The sequence below is a fragment of the Danio rerio genome, chromosome 7, assembly GCF_052040795.2.
Source record: "Danio rerio strain M-AB ecotype USA chromosome 7, GRCz13ab, whole genome shotgun sequence".
Classification (NCBI taxonomy): Eukaryota; Metazoa; Chordata; class Actinopteri; order Cypriniformes; family Danionidae; genus Danio; species Danio rerio.
The window spans coordinates 64,894,020-64,920,000 of NC_141027.1; the positions used below are offsets into that span (position 1 = coordinate 64,894,020).

General features: G+C 36.4%; 1 protein-coding gene across 2 annotated transcripts in view; it reads left to right on the forward strand.

Annotated features, from left to right (window-relative positions):
- The window catches only part of rbpjb (recombination signal binding protein for immunoglobulin kappa J region b), a 119,208-nt gene extending 93,806 nt beyond the window's left edge, over positions 1-25,402 (forward strand). Inside the window, exons 4-11 of one of the 2 annotated variants that reach the window (XM_087259657.1) lie at positions 9,869-10,068; positions 10,181-10,355; positions 12,410-12,547; positions 17,537-17,649; positions 18,787-18,927; positions 19,371-19,526; positions 20,000-20,103; positions 21,966-25,402. In XM_087259657.1, the coding sequence (XP_087115783.1) occupies positions 9,934-10,068; positions 10,181-10,355; positions 12,410-12,547; positions 17,537-17,649; positions 18,787-18,927; positions 19,371-19,526; positions 20,000-20,103; positions 21,966-22,293 (1,290 nt within the window). In that variant the 5' untranslated portion in view covers positions 9,869-9,933 and the 3' untranslated portion in view covers positions 22,294-25,402. 2 annotated transcript variants of the gene reach the window in all.
- Positions 25,403-25,981: the final 579 nt, after the last annotated feature.

The window sequence follows — 25,981 nt, forward strand, 5'->3', positions numbered from 1 at the left end:
TTGCTTTTGTTCTTTCCATAATAAAAAATATATAATTGTAGAGTAACCCATGTTCTGTAGTCATTAATATTTAACTTTAATAAGTTAAAATGTCTCAGATATGAACAAAAGCAAGTGATGCATCGAAGTTTGATTTAAATGTCTTGAATGATTATAAAAAAAATATTTAATAAATTATAAAAAACAATAAGTTTAAAAATATTAATGGTATGACGTAGTTCCGGAAACTTCCTACTTCTCTTTATCCGTCAGACTTTACGGTGGCTTTCCTTTGACCTGCTGTTTTAAAGAGCGTCGTCCATTTAAGGTGCGCGCGCAGTCAGCGGAGGTGTGCAATACATAAATAGTATACATCAGCCTTGAGTTGTTTGTTTTTTCCTGTAGTTCAATGATGCATCTAACCTGTAGTCAGTACTGTTCAATTTGAATACATTAATATTTGTTTATACACACTAATTTTCAGTTTTTTTTTGCATTTTCTTTTCATGTGTATGCATGTTTTTGATATTGTGATATAGGTCTTAAATTTAATACTCCACCTTCACTAAGACCCCAGCTTCAGCTGACAAAAAGCATGATGCTGCCACCACCATGCTTCAATGTGGGTATGTAGTTTCTTTGGTGATGTGCAGTGTTGTTTTTGTGCCAAACATACCCTTTGAGATTCTGACCAAAAAGTTCAACTTTGCTTTCATCACACCATAACACATTGTTCCACATGTTCTTGGGAGAATTTAACTGGGCCTAGATATTCTTTGTAAGAAAAGGCTTCCGCCTTGCTATTCTTCCCCATAGCCCAGACATGTGAAAAATACGGGAGATTGTTGTCACATGTATTACACAGCCAGTATTTGCCAGAAATTCCTGCAACTCTTTTAATGTTGCTGTGGGCCTCTTGGAAGCCTCCTTGATAAGTTTTCTTTTTGTCTTTTCATTAATATTAGAGTGATTTACAGAGGGATGTTTCATTTTTTTACAACACATAAACCTTGCACTTTAACAAGGGTGTGTAGATTTTTTTATATCCACTGTACATCCATGCACAGAACATATGAATGTGCACCCTATACCAAGGAGAAGAAACTGTTGAATAAATGTGGTGTTTTTGTTTTATTTGCACACAGCTTTATAATATTTTGATCAAACCACTGAAGAAGCTTGGACTTGGAACAAGTCGGTACTATTGCTGTTTATCGGGGAGCTCTTAGATTTCATCCAGAATATCTTCAGTTGTATTCTAAAGATGAATAAAGATTTTATTGGATTGGAACAGCATGAGAACATCTTTTGTGCACATCCCTCTTCAGAAAAAGTTCAACCTCACAGATTTTCAATAGGACTTAGGTCTGGGGTCTGGCTGGGCCATTCCAAAAAAAAAATATATATATATATATTTTCTTCTGGTGAGGACATTCCGTTGTTGATTTGGATGTGTGCTTTGGATAGTTATCATGCTAAAAGATCAAGTTCATATAGGTTTTCTTCTAGTCCACCTTTTCTAAGACCCCAGCTTCAGCTGAAGAAAAGCAACTCCAAAGCATAATGCTGCCACCACCACGCTTCACTGTGGGCATGGAGTTTCTTAGGTGATGTGCAGTGTTGTTTTTGCACCACACATGCATCCAGAAAATCTTTAGTTGCATTCTGAAGATATACAAAGATTTTAGTGGATAGGGATGACCTGTGGGTCAGTAGGTATTGATAGAATTTTCCAAAATTTTGGGGTGAACTATCCCTTAAAGACAGGAATATAAGTTTTGGGGTTTTTTCTTAGGAAAGAATGAAGTATGATCAAGAGCTTAAGGGATAAGAAAAGGAAAAAGAGCTTTTCAGAAGGTAAAAAAAGGTGAGAGGAGACGCTGATAAGAAAAGAAACAAATAATGACAGCAAAGAGAAAAGAAATGATTAAGGAGGCGAGGTGATTTGAGACAGGGATGTGAAGGAGAGAAGGTCAGCGGACAGAGAGACAAGATGATCACTGTAGAGAAAGACTGTGTCTGGGGAGTTGATGTCGCGGTTGCAGCTCGATCGGCCTCATTTGGCAGAGAGACAGCGATGTTATTTGTGAACAGCACAGCCAAAACCTGGACACATGTCAAGAGTGACAGAATGCCAGATGAGAACAAAAAAAACAACATTGCGCTCTTCATGAAATCATATACACGTGTTCTGTAATCAGAGATGCTTTATGACTAGGAAGTGTATCATTTAGCTTCAATTGAAAATGAATGTGATGCACTTAACTTGTTGCACCAGTTCTACTTCTTCGCATGTCCTTGTGACCCTGTTCGTTTTTAAAACAGCTAATGGTTACTCTTGCTCATGGGTAGGGGAAGGGATTTGATACCCCCAACCCCCTAAGTCTTACATTTTTATTGCTTTGCTATGGACATGAAAGATTGCTCAGATCATGTGGTTTCTTGATTTTAACATGTGCGTTTATTTTGAACTAACATTCTTATTTCGTTTTTCTTTGGCTAGTGGACAATAAAACCCTGTATGAACTGCACAGTAACAACAGAGAGAAAATTGAAAAGCTACCCACAAAACTCTAGTAAACCGCATAGCAATGTTTAAACAACCATGATACAGCAACCTGCCAATTACATAGATATGCAGGTTAAGAAATATAAGAAACTTGCGTTCTGTGAATGAACGTCGCCTCGTGGTTCCATCCCAAAGAGGGAAGAAATCACTTTCCCGAACGCTTGCGTTCAATCTGCCCAGTTGGTGGAATGAACTCCCTAACTGCATCAGAACGGCAGAGTCATTCGCTGTTTTCAAGAAACGACTAAAAACTCAACTATTTGGTCTCCACTTAGCTAATCTGCAATTGCCTCTCTGGATATCACACTAACTGTGCTCAAAAAAAAAAAAAATTAAATTAAATTAAATTAAATTTACTAATGCTTTCCTTCTTTGACTTTACAGACCTGAAACTTGCCTATAGCACTTATTCATTGTTGCTCTTATAGTTGTGTAAATTGCTTCCTTGTCCTCATTTGTAAGTCGCTTTGGATAAAAGTGTCTGGAAAAAATAAATAAATAAATAAATATATGCGCTGACAACCACATAGGTCATCCTAGCAAACACACAAAAAAGCCTGGCTACCACGTAGCAGTGGTCTAATGCAACCCTGTTTCTAAAGGCACACCAATGGTGCACAATTGAACAATTATTCCATAAATACACCTGGATTATCAGCGTGATATGACCTGAAAGGGATAGGACAGATTAGGGAGACATTCAAGATGTCTGCTGTCACAGTTAGGGAAACACTGCGCTAATAACATTCACAATAAATCATTTGGCAGATGCTTTTATTCAAAGCAACTTACAAATGAAGACCAAAATCAACAAAAATAAAACAATATGTGGATAACATGACAAGTCATCCTAGTTAGTCTAAATAAAATATGTAAAGTTATGTTATGAGAAAAAAATAGTGTGAATATAAGACGAATGGATTGATAAATGGGTGGATGGATAGATGGATGGACTTGGTAACCACAATATATTTGACCACAGGGAAAATATACAGCCATATCGTAGTGCTACAAGTGTGATATTGTGTTTATACAACAGTTCGACATCATAATCGTGTATATAAAAAAGAAAATCAAACACGCGCGAGTTCTTATCAGCTGTGTTGTCGCGCGAGTTCTTATCAGCTGTGTACGCGCGCGACAACACCGCTATTCAGTACGCGCACGACAACACAGCTGATAAGAACTCGCGCGACAACACAGCTGATAAGAACTCGCGCGACAACACCGCTATTCAGTACGCGCGCGGCGACAACACCCGCTTTAGGGTTTTCCAGCTCTTTTTCATCCCCGCTTCTAGCAGCACACTCCATTTCCGCATTACTGGATCTGTAGCGACAACAGACCGCAAAGGATTATGGCCACGCCTGGGCTGATGGGAATTGTAGTTTCCGCTACCTCCCGTTCGCTTCATTCGCCTGAGCAAATTTTCTCAGAAGACCTATAGTTTTACCGAGTCATGCGACTACGGTAATATCGAAAAAAATTAATATTGCGGTATGACGGTATTTACAATACCGTTACATCCCTACTAACAATACAACATTACACTGTATATCAGTTACATGATACAGAAAAAACTTTCCTAACCCAAAACCGAACCCAATTTAAAACCCTTCTTATTAGAAACTTGGGAAGAGGTTTGGCACATGTTGCATTTTCACTGTTATTGTCATGTGGAAAGACCACAATGCATCACATCATATTACAAATGTATATAATTAAAATGCAGACTTTGCAGTTTGATCATTGTGTGAGACTACGCTGGATTCTCATGCTTTGTTAGGAATAATTAAAAGGTCCAGCTAGTGCGTAAGTGGCCATACTCACATTTTCTACTTGCGTGTGCTTTAATTTTAGCCCGTGGCTCTGTGTAGGAAAGTTGTGGTTTTTTACATGGTGGTAAAATCATTAAAATGACATCATAAATGTCGAGAAGATGAAAGCAGTGCGTTTTATTTAATAAACTCACAAGTCTGGTGGTCCTGACTAAGATTGAAACTTTCACTATTAGGATGTGAAAGCAGTCTTCAGACACCTCTTTTCCCCTTTCATCTGACACTGTTACAATAAATTCTGATCAGCACAAAAACGTAAGACTTTCACGTATGGGTTAAAGAAACTCCACTTTATTTTCTATTATTATTTTTTTTTAAATTAAGCTCATTTTATATCTCCCCAGAGGTTAACAGTTGTTTTATCATTTATCTCAATTTCAGAAAAGAATCAGATGATTTTCCTCTTTAAAGCTTGACTCCTCTATAGTTACAATATTATATACTAAAGCTGACTGAAAATGAAAAGTTGTAATTCTCCATGTCTATATGGCTAATATTTTCATTCTGGTGTAATAATTAAGAAACTTACCTTGGCTGCAGCTGGTACAATGATATTACACAGCACTGTTTATTGGTAGATAATGTAACTACAGAAGAGTCAAGCTTAAAATTGGAAAATTATGGAAACTCTTTGGTCATTTTTGAGCGAGATGCAAATGGATTTATAGTGGCATATGGCATTATTTCTTTAATGCGACCGATCATGAATCCAGTTTGCAAATCCACCCTCTGCAAAACTCATTCTTATTTTCTCTCCATTACATATCAGATCAGAATCGGCATGAGATGATAATCGTTTTCAAGGTTTACAGTTGGAAAAAGTCAAGGTTTTAAAACCACCAAAATTTGTTATACCATTCTTATGGTATGTGTACAACTATTTTATTGAGTTTTTTAGGGCAACAGTATCTTCAGCTTAAAAGGAAAACTCGCATCAAAAGCTACTGCAGGTCAAAACTATTATAAATGTTTTTTTAAATGAAATATATTGTGTTCAAAGGGAAAAATATGTTGTTGTTTTTGACCCAGACATTTAAAAAGAACTTATTTTTTATCAGTAATTACAAAACCATGATACTGTGATATTTTTATCCAAGGTTATCATTCCATCAGAATTAAATACTGGCCCATGCCTAGTTTGGAAACCTTTGTTTTTCCAATATGAACGAAAAAAAATGTAAATAATGAAAATAAAGTTATAATAAAGTTCCTCCTGGGTATTTAATAAGTAATTTTTATAAACATCATCTACTATAATCTCCTACATGTAGAGATTGCAGCAATTTTACATAGTGTAAAGAATCCGTTTACTTACGGTACCTACATTTTACAGTTGTTTTATTCATAAAATAAATTAATGAAAATTATTCACTATAAATACACTTTTAAAAGTATATTTATAATTCAGAAGGGCATCAATGCAAGTAGATACTAAATACCGGCAATTTTCATCAGATTAATTAATATATTAAAATAGCCATTGAATGCTTTTAAAAAAGTGAAATCTGTGTACTAAAAATAGAATTACATGTGTAACACTTGTTTTGACTATACTATTAAATCTAGTAAGTACTTTTAGCATGAATACTTTATATTTTTTATTTTGAGGGAAAAAAGCTACTCATGAGATTAAAAGTGTTTGATTGTACTATTTAAAGATTCCATTACCATAGTTAAGTATATAAAAGGATTAACAACATATAGCTGCAAAAGATTGTAGATAAATTATTAAATATACTAGCACACTACTGGTCAAAAGTTTTTTTCTGTTATTTTTTGGTAATGAAAATTATTCTGTTCATCAAGGCAGCATTTGTGAAATTTAAAAAAATATTGCTAAATATTTATTAAAGTTTTTAATTAGATTTTTTAATTGTATTTTGTTTTAAATTATTACTACAGTCATTATTGCTTTTAATACTATTATTGTTGATGACAAATTTACAATTTGTACAGTATTTTTTATTAAATAAATACAGCCTTGTGAAGCAGGAGAAGCTTATTTTAAAACATGTAAAATACTACTGACCCCAAACTTTTGACTAGTAGTATATATATATTTATGTATGTATATGTATTTTGGGGCAATATAGACATATTTTTTTTATTTATTCATTCAATAAACTTCTAAGGGGGTCCCTACAAAATATTGTAACTAAGGGAATCTACATTTTTTAATCCGGGCCTGTGTAAAATTATTTTCTTTTGTGGGTGTGTGTGTGTGCGTGTATGTGTGTGGAGTGTTATTTTAAACATGATAGGGTTCGGGTCTGTCCCCTAACTCACGTCTACATCGTGTTTCAGTCTGACTGTATGTGGAAGTGCTGTTATTCCCCTTGTATTGCACCAGTTTTCAGATATTAGCTGCAGGTCTGTGTCACGAATATTCCCCCGCCTCACGTCTAGACGAGTTTTCTCCAAGATGTGCGGTGAACTGAAAACGCAGACTTCATGTGTCTGTATTCAAGGTCATGCTGACTGATATCTGTTTTCTTCAGCATCACTACATCGATGAGCTAATCCACAATACACTCTCGAGATGAGCATACATGAAATTGACCATGCTACACCAGGGCTCCTCGGGTGATTTTGGAGTATGAAATGTACATGATGCTTAAGTTTGGTTGAGTTGATGCTTTGGGAGTTTCTGATTGATCGTCTGGTGACCGTTCGTTGATGGTGGTTTCAGAGCGTTTGGAAAGCGGCAAGTGTTGTGCTGCAAGTGTTTTGCTGCCATCTAGAGTCAATCTGAAGTAATTCTGATATATTTAATTGAATGTGTGATGCACTGTTGAGTGTAATGAATAATTGTGTTATTTTTATAACATAGATGGTTTTCTCGCGCACTATCCCTGCTGAAAAAAACTGCTTAAACCAGCCTAAGCTGGACAGAGCTGGTTTTGGCTGGTCATCTTTCAGCCTGACCAGCAAAGACCAGGCTGGAAACCAGCCTGGAAGTGGCCAAAACCCCTCTAAAACCCGCCTGGTTGACCAGCTAAAACCATCCAACCAGCCTAGGCTGGTTTGAGCTGGATTTTTCAGTAGGGTAATATTTCTCTTCTATTATGTTGGGTTTTTGTAATTGATCAAAATGATTTATTAATATCCAATTTTTCAGATATTGAGTGCTCATAAATTAATAATACAAACTATAAATAATTGATAATGATGTTTCTCAGTAATATATTTTTTTTACTCTGGAGAAATTCGTATTGCTTTTAGTTTGGCTTTTTTATGAATATAATTATCCAATATTATCAATGACTTGCCTAATTAACATTACTTACATAGTTAACCTAATTAATATAAAGCTTAACGCCTTTAAATGTCACTTTAAGCTGACTATTATTATCTTGCAAAATGAGTAATAAAATATTATGTGCTGTCATCATGGCAAAGAAATTAGTTATTAGAAGTATTGTTTATAAATGTGCTAAAAATATGTCTTTTCTGCCTTGAACAGTAGACTACTACTTTACAGTTAGCAAAAAGGTCGCTGGTTCGAGTCCCGGTTGGGCTAGTTGGCATTTCTGTGTGGAGTTTGCATGTTCACCCCGTGTTCATGTTGGTTTCCTCCGGGTGCTATGGTTTCCCCCACAAGTCCAAACACATGTGCTATAGGGGAATTGATTAACCAAATTGGCCGTAGTGTATGAGTGTGAATGTGAGTGTATGGGTGTTTCCCGGAAAGCCATCCGCTGTGTAAAAACATATGTTGGAGAAGTTGGGGGTTCATTCCGCTGTGGTATCCACTGATGAATAAAGGGACTAAGCCGAAGGAAAATGAATGAATGAATGTAAAATTTAAATAATAAATAGATAAAAAAGAAAACATATTTCATATTTCCTGTTTATTGTTATTTTTGATATATTTAATATATTTGTTATTCATTCAGTATATATTTTAATTATTCAGTATACTTCAGGATCGGTTGATTTTCAAAATATTTTTTAATAAAATAAAACGGCAAACCACTAGCTATATTAATGAATCATTGATTTAAAATCATTTTAGCTACTCGTTTTATGTACACTCAACAGTCACTTTATCAAGTACACCTGTTAAACTTCTTGGTAACACAGTTTTAATCAGCCAATCACATGGCAGAAGCTCAACATATTTAAGCATGTAGACATGGTCAAGACGATCTGCTGCAGTTCAAACCGAGCATCAAATCAGGAAGGAAAGAGGATTTTAAGTAACTTTTTATTGTGGCATGGTTGTTGGTGCCAGGCGGGCTGATCTGAGTTTTTCAGAAGCTGCTGATCTACTGGAATTTTCATGCACAGCCATCTCTAGGGTTTACAGAGAAAAGAGAAAATATCCAGTGAGCAGCAGTTCTGTGAGCGCAAAAGCCTTGTTGATGCCAGATGTCAGAGGAAAATGCCCACACTGCTTCCAGCTAATAGAAAGGCAACAGTAACTCGTTACAACCGAGGTCTGCAGAAGAGCATCTCTAAATGCATAGCACGTCCAACCTTGAGAAGGATGGGCTACAGAAGCAAAAGACCACACCGGGTGCCACTCCTGTCAGCTAAGAACAGGAAACTGAGGCTAAACTTCACACAGGCTCACCAAAACTGGACAATAGAAGTTTGGAAAAATGTTGCCTGGTCTGATGAGTCTTGATTTCTGCTGCCACATTCAGATGGTAGGGTCAGATTTTGGCATCAACAACATGAAAGCATGAATCCATCCTTTCTTGTATCAACGGTTTGGGCTGCTGCTGCTGGTGGTGTAATGCTGTGGGGGATATTTTCTTGCCACACTTTGGGCCCATTATTACCAATTGAGCATCATGTCAGTGCCACAGCCTACCTGAGTATTGTTGCTGACCATGTTCATCCCTTTATGACCACAGTGTATCCATCTTCTTATGGCTACTTCCAGCAGGATAACACACTATCTCATAAAGCTTAAATCATCTCAGACTGGTTTCTTGAACGTGGCAATACGTTCAATGTATTCAAATGACCTCCACAATCAACAAATCTCAATCCAAAAGAGCAGCTTTGGGATATGGTGGAACGGCAGATTCGTATTATGGATGTGCAGCGGACAAATCTGCAGCAACTGCGTGATGCTATCATGTCAATATGGAGTAAAATCTCTGAGGAATGTTTCCTGTACATTGTTGAATCTATGTCATGAAGGATTAAGGCAGTTCTAAAGGCAAAAGTTTGTCCAACCCGATACTAGTAAGGTGTACCTTATAAAGTGGCTGGTGAGTGTACATTTTGTCTTTTTAATGAGCTCAGTCATTCACTTATCATATAATATTTTTTTCAGTATTATATAATATATTTAATACATTAAAATATATTCCCCCAGAAATGCCCTGGCAAACCCCTGAGACACAGCATGGCAGCAAGTTTTCATTATCAAACTCCACTCATGCTTTGTTCTGAAAAGGCAAAGAGATGACTTCTGCCAGTGTCACCTGCTTCAACAGTTGTAGTGAGCAAAACAAACACTTTCCAGCCATTCACACTCTTGTTTTTCCACATTTGTCCAGGTTTTTCTGTCCTCCCCCGTGTGTATATCTGATGGGCTGTGGATGGAAGAAGAAGCGGGAGCAGATGGAGCGAGACGGCTGTTCAGAGCAGGAGTCTCAGCCCTGCGCATTCATCGGCATCGGGAACAGCGAGCAGGAGATGCAGCAGCTCAACCTAGAGGGGAAGGTAACACATGCTGACTAAATCAAACGCCACAAGCTACTCGGCCAAAGCAGCAATATTAGCATACTGTTATGTTTTGTTTCTTCTCATGAATACGCAAATCTCGTCCCTGCAGAACTATTGCACAGCCAAAACATTGTACATCTCAGACTCAGACAAACGCAAGCACTTCATGCTGTCAGTGAAGATGTTTTACGGGAACAGCGCAGACATCGGCGTCTTCCTCAGCAAGAGGATCAAGGTCATCTCCAAACCTTCCAAAAAAAAACAGTCCCTCAAAAATGCAGACCGTGAGTGCATTCACCATACACAAAACTCTAGAGGAAGCACTTTTAATTCTTTTGAGATCATTTGACTGGTGTAGAGTTTTAGTTTTCAATGAAAACTATGTATTTAATATTTAATACACGCACACAAACACAAACAGTTATTTTTAAATATATTAAAATAGTGTGTCGTTATGTCAATATTTGACATAAATAAATAAATATATAGCGTTTTACATATTTGTCTATTGTGAGTATATTTTGTGCGTAATGTTTCTGTCAGGATCTGTTTAATTTGAAAAAAATAATTTATATAAAAAGAATAATTAAATGTTAATCAATCAATCAAATCATATTTCTTAAATTATTCATTATATTTCCTCAGTAATAACTTTTTCAGTATATGTTGAGATCATTTGACTGGTCTAGAGTTTTAGCAATCAAGTAATTTCATTAATAATTCCAAATTAATAATTTCATCTTAAATATTTAATAATAATTATAAACGAATAATAATCAAGTATTTAAATAATTTTTATTTTTATCTATTAGTGGTTTAATGAATGACGGTTCATCCGTGATTCGTACAGATCACATCCCATGGTTCAGAACACATGCAACCCGCGGATTAATACTTTTTATACTTTCCATATTAATACTTTTTACTTGTAGATTAATCCTGAATTTGCAACGATTGCAGAGAGATCACCACTTGTGTCATTCAAATCACATGTATGAAAGCATTCAGACTTTTCTGTAAAATATAATGATGACAGAAGAAGTTGTGGTGGGTTAATGGGAATGTGGTGGGTTTCTTAGGTTATTAAAGGTGTTGTCTGTCACTACTTATTTAGCCTGCATTAATGCATTCAGCGTAACCTGCACCATTAATCATTAAAAGATAAGGATCTCAACACCCACGCAACATAAATTATAAATGATGGTGATTTGCCTATCTTTAATAATCCTTTCAATCGCTGCACACAAAAATAAAAACAAGACTAAGTCTTTTTTTAGTTTCTTTAGCTATGTATTTTTTATTTATTTATTTATTTGTTATGAAGTTACTGGGAGAATAGTTTATAGTTTAGATAAAACCACGGATGTTTATAGTAAAGATTAAAATCACCCTCATATCCATTTAACATTGAAAGTTGTAGGCAGCGATTACATTATTTAACCAAAGGGTGGCGACAACCAGCCATCAAAAATATGCCCCTGAATAATTCTTCAGAACTGATCATCTAGAAAGGAAACATGAAGTTTAATGAGTGAATTTCATTTACTGAAAATGAGACTAAAATAATAAATGTGGGTTGTACAATTTATAATGTTAGATTTCTACATTTTAGCGTTATCAACAATAGTAGTGGTAACAGTGAATTATTCTCAGTAATGAATATTTTACTCTTTATTTTTACTCATCTGATTTTTTTTCATTTTATTTTTAATAAAATTACAGGTTGCAAGTTCTTTTTGTTGAAACCAAAAGTGTCTCGCAGGGCTGTTTTTGTAATAAATAGAAAGCAAATGGCATTTGTCTCCACCCCATTCTGCCTCTGAAAAATAGTCTGTGACTGAAATGTGTGATGATGTGATCCGAACCGGGAGATTTGTGATCCGTTACATCACTAGTATTTATTATGTATTATTATTTTAAAAGATCGAAGTACTACAGAAAAGATTATGTCATTCATTTGTTTTATATGTTTGTATATTGTCAGTATATTTTCTCATTATTTGTTTTTGCAGGATTTGTTACATTTTAATAAGTAATATTGAATTAACTACAAAAATAGTTTTAATCGTTCAAAACATTTTCTCAGTTATTTTTCTTTTAGAATTTGTTGAATTCAAATAAAAAAATTTAGACTAAAAATATATATATATTTTTATTTAAATTTAAAAAAGTGAGTGAATTGAAAACATTATGCTTAAACTTTTGAGACCATTTGACTGAACTAGATTAGTTTATACTAGTTTGCAAATCGAAAAAATGAATGGAATTTTAAAGCAGGATTTTTGATTACTTTTGAAGTCTCAGTGGTGACAGATTTGTGCCTTTTCCCTGTGTGCAGTCTGTATAGCATCAGGAACGAAAGTGGCGTTGTTTAACCGGCTGCGCTCACAGACGGTCAGCACACGTTACCTGCATGTCGAGGGAGGAAACTTTCACGCCAGCTCGCAGCAGTGGGGAGCCTTTTTCATCCACCTTTGTAAGTCTGACACACGTGCGCCAGTATAGAAACACTCTACTGTAAGAATACAGTTAGTGGTACTTACAAATCCCATGGCACTTTTTTTTTTTTTTTTTTTTTTTTTTTAAGCAGGCAGACATGTGACTGGATTATAACCTAATTAACAAATCCAATTTTTATTTATATAGCACATTTAAAACAAACAGTGTTGACCACAGAGTCAGAAAGAAAGAAATAAAATTTACAAATGTATTAAATATTAAACTTAATGTTATAGAGGCATTTTGGGACTTAGAGAACTTGGAGAATCAAGCAATCAGTTAGTTATCAAAAGATGAATTTAGTGAAGTACTGCAAGGAACATTTTTCACTTCAGAAGATTCTCACTGAAAAAATGTTCAAGACAGTAGTTCGATGAGAGGTTGTGTTACATACAGTGGTCCTTTTGTTTTTTAAATTGTGTTATTTCCTGTGCTTTTTGTTTGTATCTTAATAAAGAGACCAACAAATATGGATGGTCTTTAAAACTTGAAGGCTTAGTTTAATTCATTCATTCATTCATTTTCTTTTCACCTTTATTAATCAGGGGTCGCCATAGCGGATTGAACCACCAACTTATTTAGCGTATGTTTTATGAAGCAGATGCCCTTTCAGCCACAACCCAATAATGGGAAACACTCATACACTCTTACATTCACATACACACTACAGCCAATTTAGTTTATTCAATTCCCCTATAGCGCATGTGATTGGACTTGTGGGGGAAACCAGAGCACCTGGCGGAAACCCATGCCATTACAGGGAGAACAGGCAAACTCCACAAAGAAATGCCAACTGACCCAGCCGGGGCTCGAACCAGTCACCTTCTTGCTGTGGGGTGATTGTGCAACCCACTGCTCCACCATGACTATTTTATATAAAAATTAAATTTACTCCCTGATTTACTGACCTTCAAGTCAACCTAGATGTGTAAGTCTTTCTTCTGTCAGCTTAAGATCATCCAATCAGAGTTATTTTTAGAAACAGTCTTGACCTTTTCCAGCTCTACATATGGCAGGTATTTGGCAGTTTTTTTTATATCAGCAGTCTAAAACTCATCTAATAAATCCGTAAAATAAAAATGCTTCACACGTCTCGGAGTTAAAGGGCCATGACACCCCGCACTTTCGGTTAAAGTCTACTTTAGAATTTTTTCAAAAGATGCATGATTAATGGGCGTGGAGCTCCGCGAGCATCGGGCAGGAGTGGGCGTAGCCAGCAGGCGAGAAGGGGAGCGAACAACTGTTGTTGACAGTTAGCTCACAAAATGAGACAAACCGTGAGGAGACGCTTGAGTTTATAGTTTACAAAGTTAAAATGCAAAGAAATGAACAGTGATTTAATGCCCTGCTACACTTGTTATTCGTAATTTCATATGCACATAACCACAATTTATTTCATTATAAAGATAAGTGTGTTCATGTAAACACTATAAATGAGGACTTCTCCCTCAATCCCCGTATCCAGCGGACTCAGTGCAGCAGGTCTCCTGACCTGTCTATTTTAACCATTAGCCCTGCTGGTAATCTGGAGGATTTAGGCAAACACAGCAGCACAGTGATGTGTCTGAATGTGAACGAACTCCTGATAACCCTGCTGAAAAATCCAGCTTAAACCAGCCTAGGCTGGTTGGCTGGTTTTAGCTGGTCAACCAGGCTGGTTTTAGAGGGATTTTGGCCATTTCCAGGCTGGTTTCCAGCCATTTCCAGCCTGGTTTCAGCTGGACATAGCTGGTTTTGGCTGGGCTCCCAGCCTGGCTAGGCTGGTCAAGCTGGTTTTAGCTGGTCATCTCCCAGCCTGACCAGCTAAGACCAGGCTGGAAATGGCTGGAAACCAGCCTGGAAATGGCCAAAACCCCTCTAAAACCAGCCTGGTCGACTAGCTAAAACCAGCCAACCAGCCTAGGCTGGTTTAAGCTGGATTTTTCAGCAGGGAAAAGATAGCGTCCGCCATTCTCTAATTCTCGTGCTGCTCTCCCAACAAAAATGCTAGCAGCACACACACAGCTTTGCTGTATGATTGGCCCTGACAAGATCGCGGGGGAAAACATGCAACAAACCCCGTGGATCATAGAAACAAACGCATATGAGCCTTCATGAACGGCTAAAAACTGTGTGCTTGGGTCCGTGTCTCAGCTCGGGCTCGACTCTGGCAGGTCTGGCAGGTCTCATGAATAATTAAGCAGCCGACTCTTCTCATAGGATGAGAAAACTCAGCTATGAATAATAATGAGAAACCGACGCGTCATCATTGGACTTGCAGTACTGCGCTACGTCGCCGATTTTGATCCCGCCCCAAAAATAATTTTAAACCCGGAAGCTGAAATTAGCTGACAAAAGCTCAAAATTATCCAGTTTTCCCCACAATTAAAGCTGACAGGTGCTAACATTGTCTTAACTGATGCTCAACACACACACATCTGTTAATATATAAAAAAAAGTTCTCCAGTGTGTCCTGAACCTTTAAGGTCTGTTTTAATGAATTCATGCATTCTGGTAAGGAATAAAATCCATATTTAAAACTTTCTGAACTGTTTTTTGTAACATCCGCCAGTCACTCTCTATCATCATGTTCTCTTTATTTCGAGGTGCGTGTTTCAATACTATCTGGATGCAGCCTGTATGATGCAAGCTGAGATTGCATCACTCAGCGATGCAATGTCAGACACAATGCACTCAATGGAGTGACGTCACTGTGATGGGTAGGGTTATGGTTGGGTTTAGGTGAGCGCATTAAAAAGCATTTGATGCAACTCAGATTGCACTGCACCAGGTCTGCATCCAGACCCCTCACATCAGCTGGACAGGATGGTATTTTTCTATCTCTTGAAACAAAGTATTTGATTTTTGACAGAATGTCACATGGAAATGCAGTGAAAAGAGATAGACCAAAAAGAGATAGACAAAAGCTGGTGGTAGTCTTTTGCACAAAGGCTACACAGGCCCGTAACCAGTCTATTCGAAAGGGGTGGTTCTTTTTTTCTCAAAAGTGGACATTTTTGCAGGTATTTGCTTCATTTTCTATTAAATTATGTGGATGAAATGCTGCGTTTTCATGACATTTTAACATTTATTTGGCTACCTACTGTAAGGGAGAAGTGACTAGGAATAATAAACAACTATATATCCATGACTATACAGACAAAATAGAATAATATAACGATAAAACATCAGTTTGCAAGCAGCGTATCAAGCTGTTTTTAACATCTAAAAATTAATGGAAGTAAATGAGACTGGAAGTCAAATAACAAACTGGCCAGCTCATTTCCTCAGAATTTGTCCAGTTGAATAGTTAAAAATTTTATTTGTCCTCTTCTTCTATTGGTCATTTTAATAATTTGTGATGTCAAGTGGGACAAATGAGCAGTCAATTTCTGGGCTTTGTCAATGGGGGCTTTGTCTTTCGAACCACCCGAACTCCCCCTGGCTAGGGGCATGCTACATTTACTTGATCAAAAAGACATTAAAAGAATAATAATGTGAAACTACTACAATCTTAAACTGTTGAATGTTTTAATGTATTTTTAAATATTATTTATTCCTGCAATGGCAAAGATAATTTTTCAGATGCATTTTATTGTTTTTATGATCACATCATCACACAGAAATTAAGTAACATTTCTTATTATTATTAATTTTATACACTTTTTTTATCAGATTAATGTATCCTTGCTTTAAAAACTTCACATCAACTCCAAACTGAAAGTATGAGCAGTTGCAGAGTACAAAGTTTTTTTTTTTTTTAATGAGTGGCTCATTAAACTACTTGAGGACTTTTTAGAAATCTGACATCTAAACAGCACCTAACCACAGTTGACTTAGTTTATGTGATGTTTAGGCGGAGGTCTAGCTGCGGTCTTATATAACCCTGAGAGCAAAGTTGACTATACAGGTGTGCTTAAGGAAATCATGTTTACTTGCCACTACACTATGTCTGAAATATCTGAATCATAAACAGTTGCAACATGTTAAAAGCAGCAGTCATTGCAGCTTTTGTATTTTATTTAGTTTTTTTCATTTTGAAAAGCATAACCCACATCTGACATAATGTATCTGAGCTTTAGATCTAAGTTTTGATGAGATTGCAAAAGAAAGTGGGAGCAAACATCTAACTATTGGAGCAATGGAACAGACAGAAAAGCAAGCAGTTTACAATGAAGAAGATTGGTTCTAGGATGATGACATTATTATGATGACTGGACATGACCAAATTGAAGGACATTATTTTTGCTTTACATGGATGGCTGGTTTCCCAGTGATGGGTTGCAGCTGGAAGGGCATCCACTGTGTAAAACATGTGCTGGATAAGTTGGTAGTTCATTTTGCTGTGGCGACCCCAGATTAATAAAGTCGAAAAGAAAATGAATTAATGCATCCCTAGTGCATGTCCTGAGGGATGTACATGGTATCAGATGCTCATTGGAGCGAAATCTGAGAAAGAGAAAGTAAGGTCATAGGTTAAAATAAGAGTTATTCAGGAATGTAAACAATAACAAAGGTGCTAATGTATTTTCTGTTTAACATTTTCTTTTTGTTTCTATAGCTTCTGAGAATACAAAAAGAGCCACATATTGATAAATAATGTTATGATAGCTGCTTTAACATTAAGTTATGATTGAATTGCCTCTTGTTACAGTTATGAAATAGATTGATAACAGGCAGTAAATTTTCATCGGCCAATGACCACATTGAAATGGTCTAAACAACCTTCCTTACTTTTGTAGATTTTGTCTTGACAAGAGACCAAATTAATATTTGTGTCATGAGATTTGTGTCATGAAGATTGCATATCTGTATATATTTTTTTGCAAATTTCTGAGAATTACCAACAGAAAATTTGTCATTTTTATCACAAAAATTACAAATACAAATCCTGAAAAACTAATTGGTCTGAATAATAGTGTTTTGACAACCATTATGTAGGGTCTGATCACACAGGATATGCTTAGTCTTTTTAATTGTGTTGTAGTGGATGATGAAGAGTCGGAGGGAGAGGAGTTCACTGTTCGAGACGGATACATTCACTACGGACAAACTGTCAAACTGGTGTGCTCCGTGACTGGCATGGCTCTTCCTAGACTGGTAAGGCCTCGTCAATGTGTGTGTCTTCACTTAACTGATGATTTTCCTCCCAAACTATTATCGCTTATCTCTGTTATCATCTTATTTGTTAATATAAATGACAGCATGTTTACAGTTGAAGACAAAATTATTTAATTCTTTTTTTTTTTTTCCAAATATTTCCATGTTTAACAGAACAAGGTTTTTTTTTTTCCACAGTATTTACTATTACATTTTTTTGTTTTGGAAAACTTTTTTTTAGCCAAACTTAAAAAGTAACAATGTAAAAACGACTAATGTCAAAATGAATAGCAATTATAAGATCTGTTTTCTTTAATTGGCTCCAGAACAAACCACTGTTGTCCAATCACTTGCCTAATTAACCAAAATGTAATACTAATATCATGCAAAAAAAAACTAGTAAAATATTAATTTAATCATGTAACTAATTTCAATATGTAATCATGGCAAAGACAAGATTTATTTGAAGTTATTAGAAATTAGTTATTGAAACTGTTATGTTTAAAAATAATAATTAAACAACACTTGGGAAAAAAACATTGACAATTTTGAAGAATTTCACATTTTTCATTTTGTTTTCAACTGTACATAATTGATGATGATAATGATGGTGAAGCCTTTTATTTGTCACATACACCTTTACATGTAGCGAAATTACAAAATTACAAACCACAGGAGGGCAAATTCTTTAACGGGATAGCGCTCCTTGTCTTACTTTAGCCTCCATATCAAAGTTCCTAAAAGCAAAGAAAGTCAAGCTGCTCCAGGATTGCCCAGCCCAGTCACCAGATATGAACATTATTGACCATGTCTGTGGTAAAATAAAGGAAGAGGCATTGAAGATGATTCCAAAGAATCTTGATGAACTCAGGGAGTCCTGCAAATTGGACCCCCTCTACCATACACAAACATCACAGATACCAGATGAAGACAGGTCAGATGTGAGATAGATTTTAGAAAGAGGAAATAAGATACATTTGGGAAAAGGGAGACGAAAAAAAATCCCCTCTCAGTATACTATCAGGTCTTTTACTTGTAAAAGTCAGCTTGTACATTGTCATCTTAACTGTTGCCTGTTGGCTACAGGCTCTAATCAATCCTATTTCTTTTCCTCATTACACAAACGCACACACACAGATCATCCGTAAGGTGGATAAGCAGACGGCCTTGCTGGATGCAGATGACCCCGTCTCGCAGCTGCATAAGTGTGCCTTTTACCTGAAGGATACGGAAAGGATGTACCTGTGCCTTTCTCAAGAGAGGATCATCCAATTTCAAGTGAGTCGCTTATTAGAAATTCAAAGTAAATCATTTCTTACTGGCGGTTTACTGTGATAAATGTGTTTTCAGGTTGTCTGTGGGGTCTATTCCAAGTTTTATGGAAAGTTCATTTTTTAATTCTAGACAGGGAGATGTAAAACAGAAATTAGATTCAAATAAAACTTCGGTCATTTGTACTCCATTTATTTATTTATTTATTTATTTATTTTTTGTTTGTTTGTTTGTTTGTCATTTTTATTTGTTTATTTATTTTATTATTTATTTATTTTTATTTTTTATCGCAAAATACACCCCCTTAGGCTGATTTAACAAGACTCCTGATTGTTGGGGGGTTTATTTTGTGATAATGACCATTAGATTATATGTCATGCCTAGCATTTGTCTTTATGAACTGCTGTTTTTGACTTAACTGTGTCTCTGTGTGTTTTGTTTGTGTGAAGGCTACTCCATGCCCAAAGGAACCAAATAAAGAGATGATAAATGATGGTGCCTCCTGGACAATCATCAGCACTGATAAAGCAGAATACACCTTCTATGAGGGCATGGGCCCCGTACACACACCTGTCACACCTGTGCCTGTGGTCGAGAGCTTACAGGTAACACATACACACTGATTTTTACAGTTAGACACATTTTTTTTAGTCAACAAATGTTAATTCTGGAACATAATTCAGGTTCAAACATTAAGAGATAGTTCACCCGTACAAGTTGTGTTATCATTTACTCACCCTTGACTTGATCCAAACCATTTTTTATTCTGTTCCACACAAAAGAAGATATTCTGAAGAATGTTGGAAACCTGTAACCATTTACTTCCATAGTAGGAAAAACAGACACTATGGAAGACAATGGGTTACCGGTTTTCAGTCCTAATTCCTACCTCTACTCATTAATTATTCCTAAAACTGAGCTGTAGAGCTGTAAACTCACATCTGATTGGTTGATTGGAATGTTGTTCCAGAATCAAGAAGGATGTTGATCCGGGAACATTTTGTACTTAGACATTTTTTTTTCTTTACACGTCTCTGCCTGTTGTGTGTACATTGTGTGTGTGTGTTTGTTTGAGCAGTTAAATGGTGGTGGAGATGTAGCCATGCTGGAGCTCACAGGACAGAACTTCTCTCCAACTCTGCGGGTGTGGTTTGGTGATGTAGAGGCAGAGACCATGTACAGGTATAGATTTGAGAAGACATTTACGTTTTGTTACTTCCTATAAAGCTTTCTGGACTCATTTAGCAACATAAGAGATAGATAAAGGATAAAGGATGAGCATATGAATGAGTTTTGAATCAAGTTTATTTATTTCAGATACTGATTGATAAACACAAACAAAATATAAGTCAATATAGGCCAATCTATGTGAAATAATAATATTTTACCTAACTTTTACTGTCACATCAAAATAAAACGGAATTGCTTTACTGAAATGTAAAAATGTATGGAAACAAATTTGTTTAAGCATGCTTTCAAGGAGTACTCTTGACAGATAGAGTATGCTTCAAATATTTAGTGAGACATGAATGTGTTTTCAGGCACTGCATTTAAATGAAATGTGTAGTTTACACTTATATTACAAGCAATTACAGGGTGTCTGCAGGGCCTTAAAAAGTCTTAAAATGTCTTGAATTTCAAAATCTAAATTTTAGGCCATTAGAACTCTTATATTCGCTAAAATAGTGTGTTGTAGGTCTTAAATCATTTTAAACAGGTCTTAATATTTCTCTGTCCAAGTAAAGATACCCAGTCAGGGCGACAGTCATCGGTCAACAGTCCATCTCAGTAAAACTTTTTCAAAGAGATATAATTCACAACAGATGTTAGATAGCAAAGTGTGTCCACTGTCATATTGGAGTGATATAAACACAATAGGTCTCTTTTTTTAAATATCCTGAAGTTAAATTAGGACCCAAATCACTGGCTGCGTCCGAAACCGCATACTTCCATACTATATAGGACGCTAAAATCAGTATGCGAGCCGAGTAGTATGTCCGAATTCATAGTATTCGAAAATCAGTGTGCGAGAAGTACCCGGATGACTTACTACTTCCGGCGAGATTCTGGAGTGCGCATCGCATGCATGCTGCGCTATCCCATGATGCCCTGCGAGCGAATTCATGAATGGGAGTAAAGCGACCTACGCAGGTAGGTCACGTGACAATGAAAAAATGGCGGATTTAGTACGTCCGAATTCCATTCATACTTTTCACTTTCATACTGTATAGAACGTACTTTTCTAACGGCCGAGTAGTACGTTTAAATTCAAATGCAGTACCTACTGAGTAGTAGGCGGTTTCGGATGCAGCCACTGTGATTTTGAGGCCCAACGCAACCTGACAAACTAGTGCAGTTTTCCCAGCGCACCGAATTAATTGACAGATGTCACGTTTATATAATAACATATACAAACACATCCACACAACATTTATTTGCATTTTAATTTATTAATTAGCATTTGTGTGAGACTCATCATTCCAGAAAGGCTTGAATAAACTCCACTACAAATACATCAAATAAACTTACTTGGTATTTTTGACTACTGAGCTGGATTTCAGCTTCATCTGTGTCTGTCTCTATCACTGACTGCTATTTATCTGATGTAACGCATGATGGGAAGCAGAGGCGCATGTGGCAGTGGTGGGTGGGAAAATGCAGCTCATTTACATTTAAAGCCACAGGCTACAAAAACAGCTACACTGTAGTCAAGTCACCAAAATGGGCAGATTCTGGAGGCTATAATAAATAATCTGATAGGCATTTTGAGTTGAAACTTTACAGACACCATCTGGATACACCAAAGGCTTATATGACTTGCATCTTATCAAAGGGTTTAAATAGGTGCCCTTTTAGTGCAACAGTAATTGACGTTAATATCTTACAGCCTGTAATAAAGACCTTATAGGTTTCGTTTAATCCGTATTAAAGTCTTATGTGGTCATTAATGGAAAATGTGCACTTTTATTAATCCTGTCAGTTCAACATACTGCTTGCAGTGAAGGACTGAATTATTAATAATAATCATTATATTTCTTCTGAAGGTGTGGGGAGAGCATGCTGTGCGTCGTCCCAGACATCTCCGCGTTTCGGGAGGGCTGGCGGTGGGTTCGACAGCCAGTGCAGGTGCCTGTGACGCTGGTCCGAAATGACGGTATCATCTATTCCACGACACTCACGTTCACATACACCCCTGAACCCGGCCCACGACCACACTGCAGCGCCGCTGGCGCCATCCTACGAACGGGCAGTGCCAGTTTACTCTCAATAAGCGGGAACAGCACAGGAGGGAATGGAGAAACAGCTCCGTATGGCACCAATAATGCCGTCACAGCATCATCCTCTAATGCAGCTGCCGCTGTGGTGTTATAACACACAAACTCACCGTATGTGAAACTAAGACTAGAAACGTTGTAAAAGTGCTGCATATTGAATTTCAAAGGTAAATCCCTTAAAAGTGGAGACGGAAATCAAGGGATTGATCAGTGAAAAGGCTAAACCTGTGGAGAGGACTAAATATTTGAGATGGATCTTCAGCGCCCTCTTGTGGTTTGGTGCTAGTAATAGCCGGTTTGGTGCTAGCATTAGACAATGCCTGAGAGAAACACCAGCACCTTTAAACAGGTGTTGAAGACCGGAAGACAAGATTCATCAGCCGTGTGCAAAATGCATTGACTGAAAATGGTTTTCTTTCAGTCTGTGTATAAAAGCCTGAGAGGTCAAAACTCTTCGGAAAAGGTTCCCGTTGAAATTGCGAGATAACCCTTTTTAATGGACCAAGGATATTGTATAAGCTTTAGTAAAGGTACATTTTTGTCCCCTCCATACCTTTTTATATCAAACGTTATAATTGTACGCTTTTGTTACCAAATAGGTTGTGCCCCACCTCTGAGCTTGGTTTTGTTGGTTTTCTGTATATAGATACTTTCATATACACCCGTTCGCTTGGACACCTTCGGTTTTGATACTTTGTATTTTGTAATACCTTTTTGTTTTTCATTCATTTGGGAGAAACTTAGAGGGCCTGTTTTTTATCATTGGTTTTTATGAACTCTTTTAAAAGAAAAAAAAAAGCTTTAAGCAACGCCTCTGCCTTGCCTGCATTACGATATGCGCTACGCTTCCTTTAAGCATTTCATCACTGACATGTCTAGATCTCACGAAAGGAACGACGCCATCTCTCTGTGTCTTATTTGGGAATCTAGAAAACACACAATATACTGCATATAGAGGCTTTGGATGCAACGTGTCTCTTCAATACGGTAGCCGTAGAGTAGTTTTGTTCTAGAGCACATGTAGGATATCTCACATATCAATATCAGAGAGTTTACTGTAGTTTGTGACGTTCAAGTTCTGACCGACTCCTAAAGTTTCAGTGCCATTTTATAACGTTGAACATCCAGTGTTTTGTCTTCCTAAACATTTTTTTTTTAATTCAGTCCTAAGGGGACGATTTGGAGATGTGTCTACCATTAGATGTGGCCTTACTGGAACAAAGGTTCCCTGTTTAGTTCACCACCTTCAAAAGGAGGTTTACAAACATGACCCGAGGAACCAAGCCTTGCATTTTGAACATTTTACATGCGATTTTTGTGATATTTAAACTCCCTAAATTTTCATTTTGTTGTTCGGATTTAGAAGATTCAAATGTGTTATAGATACAAACATGCCCAAAGATATTATATTGCATTATTGTCTCTTTTTATTTTTGAAAAGTATGTCTGGATTTGTGGCCTACCGCACACCAAAAGTAGGAAGCTTTACTCCGTTGGTCATTGATGTGTTTATCGTGGCCTTGGTGTCTCAACTAGTAGACTAGTATTAATGACAAAAAAAAAAAAAACTAGCTCTAATCAACTCATCAACCAGCACTAATAGTGTTTTGTGATTTTCTTTTTTATGTACAGTAATTTAACTTTTGAATTTTATGCGTCCATTTGTAGAAAAAAAAAACAAAAGATAAAAAAAAAACAACAAAACATTCAGCAATTCATTATTTTTCCTTGTGTGTCTATGGCTCTTTACCCAGTTTTGTTCTAGGTGTTTCTCATCCAAACCGGTGGGTGTTTAGTGTCCAAGTTTGTCCTTGTATGTTAATGTCTGGCTAGTAAATGGACATTATGGGACTAGAAACATGAAAGTTAATGGCCTTTCAAATATGTGTGTGTGTGTGTGTGTGTGTGTGTGTGTGTGTGTGTCTCAAAGCATACAGCAATACTGTATAGGTCACTTTGTGTGTCTTTGTCTGTGGAAATAGCCACTGATTTTTTCACCAGCCTGATCCACATAACGTACTGTATGTGGTCATGAAGAACAGCTGGCTCAACTAGAGTCATATCCACTTTCTTTTTACTCTTCTCCTTCATACTAATTTAATCAGACACCTTTTATTGGTAGATCTGTAGATTTACGTGGATCCTGCACTGTCTTCCTTGTAGTGTAGTATACAAGTAGGCGACCCATCAAATAAGGCAATACTCCAGCATCGTAGGCCTATAATGTAGACGTTTTCGGGAAAAACTGTAACTTGAATGTTTCTGCAAAAAGAAAAAAACAAACAAACAAACAAAAAAAAAAACCTTCACTTGTTGCCTCCACTAGATTTTTCGCTCCATCCTTATGAAATATGTTTATTCTGTCCTCTTTGCAAAAATCTTCCATGAGGTAGTATAAGCTCTTGCACTTAGTTTCCCAGAATTCTTGCATTTAAGTCTTCTTCAATTTAAGTTTTATCTTCAATTCAGAATTATCCGAGCGCAAACATATATTATGGGGAAGATGGCACTAGACAAACCTGTATTTTTCACTTCTCATTGGTTTTAAACTTTTACTATGCCAACAAAAAAGGAACATTTCTCTCTTTTTAAGCAATGCAGTGTGATTTTACCATATTTAAATCCATTCAGGCGAACTCCAGGTCTGGTTGGAGCACTTTTAGCTTAGCTTAGCATAAATCATTGAATCGGATTAGACCATTAGCATCTTACTCAAACATTTCAAAAAAGATTTTTGTAAATTTTTCTTGCAGACTCCTGTAGACTTCTTAAAGATGACTGTTTGACTGCAGAAGAACCAACATGTTCTCAATAAATAATTTAGCTTGAAAGAGTCTCCTGGTATTGGACGAATCTTAAGATTCTTCGCATAGGTAAAAACAAAATATATATATACACTGCAACTTTCTGACATTAAATCAAGTAAAAATAAATTCTTTTTTTTTTTTTTCATAAAGGAACTTTTCTCTCTTTTTATAGAAATACGGTGACATTTTACTATATTTGCCTATTTGAATCCATTCAGCCAATCTCCGGGTCTGGCAGGAGCACTTTTAGCTTAGCTTAGCTTTGCATAAATCATTAAATCGGATTAAACCATTAGCATCTTACTCAAAGTTTTCTTGCAGACTTCTGTAGACTTTTTAAAGATGACTGTTTGACTGCAGAACAACCAACATGTTCTCAATAAATAATTCTGCTTGAAAGAGTCTCCTGGTTTGAGAGGAAACTTCTCTATTAAATCAAGCAAAAATATATATCTATTTTTTAGAGTAAAGATTTATTCTGATGAGTTGTTTCTTCCCTACGGCGACATTTTTATTGTGTCCAGTACGTGACGTAACTGCAGTAGAGTCAAGCTTTAAACAGGAAACTAAGCAAAATTTATTTAACATTTTTAAGTGAGATGCTAATGGTCTAATCCGATTCAATGATTTATGCTAAGCTATGCTAAAAGTGCTCCTGTCAAACTCAGAAATCGGCTTAAAGTGGCACATCACCATAAACTCATCCATAACTACTCTTGAACTCCTGTGATTAAACTGTTGATGTGGACAGAACACTTTTCTATTGTTATTCAGTGTAAAGTAGTTCATGAGTAGTTAAGAATGGGTTAATGATGATGTCCCCCTCTAAGTAAAGTCATGATGTAATCATGTGTTAACAGCTCATGAGTTCAAGATAGTTAAATTAAGCAAAAACGAATGCGGTAATTATTAGATTAACAAACAATGTACTAACAAGTAATTAAGGTAGCCGGTATTCACACATGAAATCATGTGACT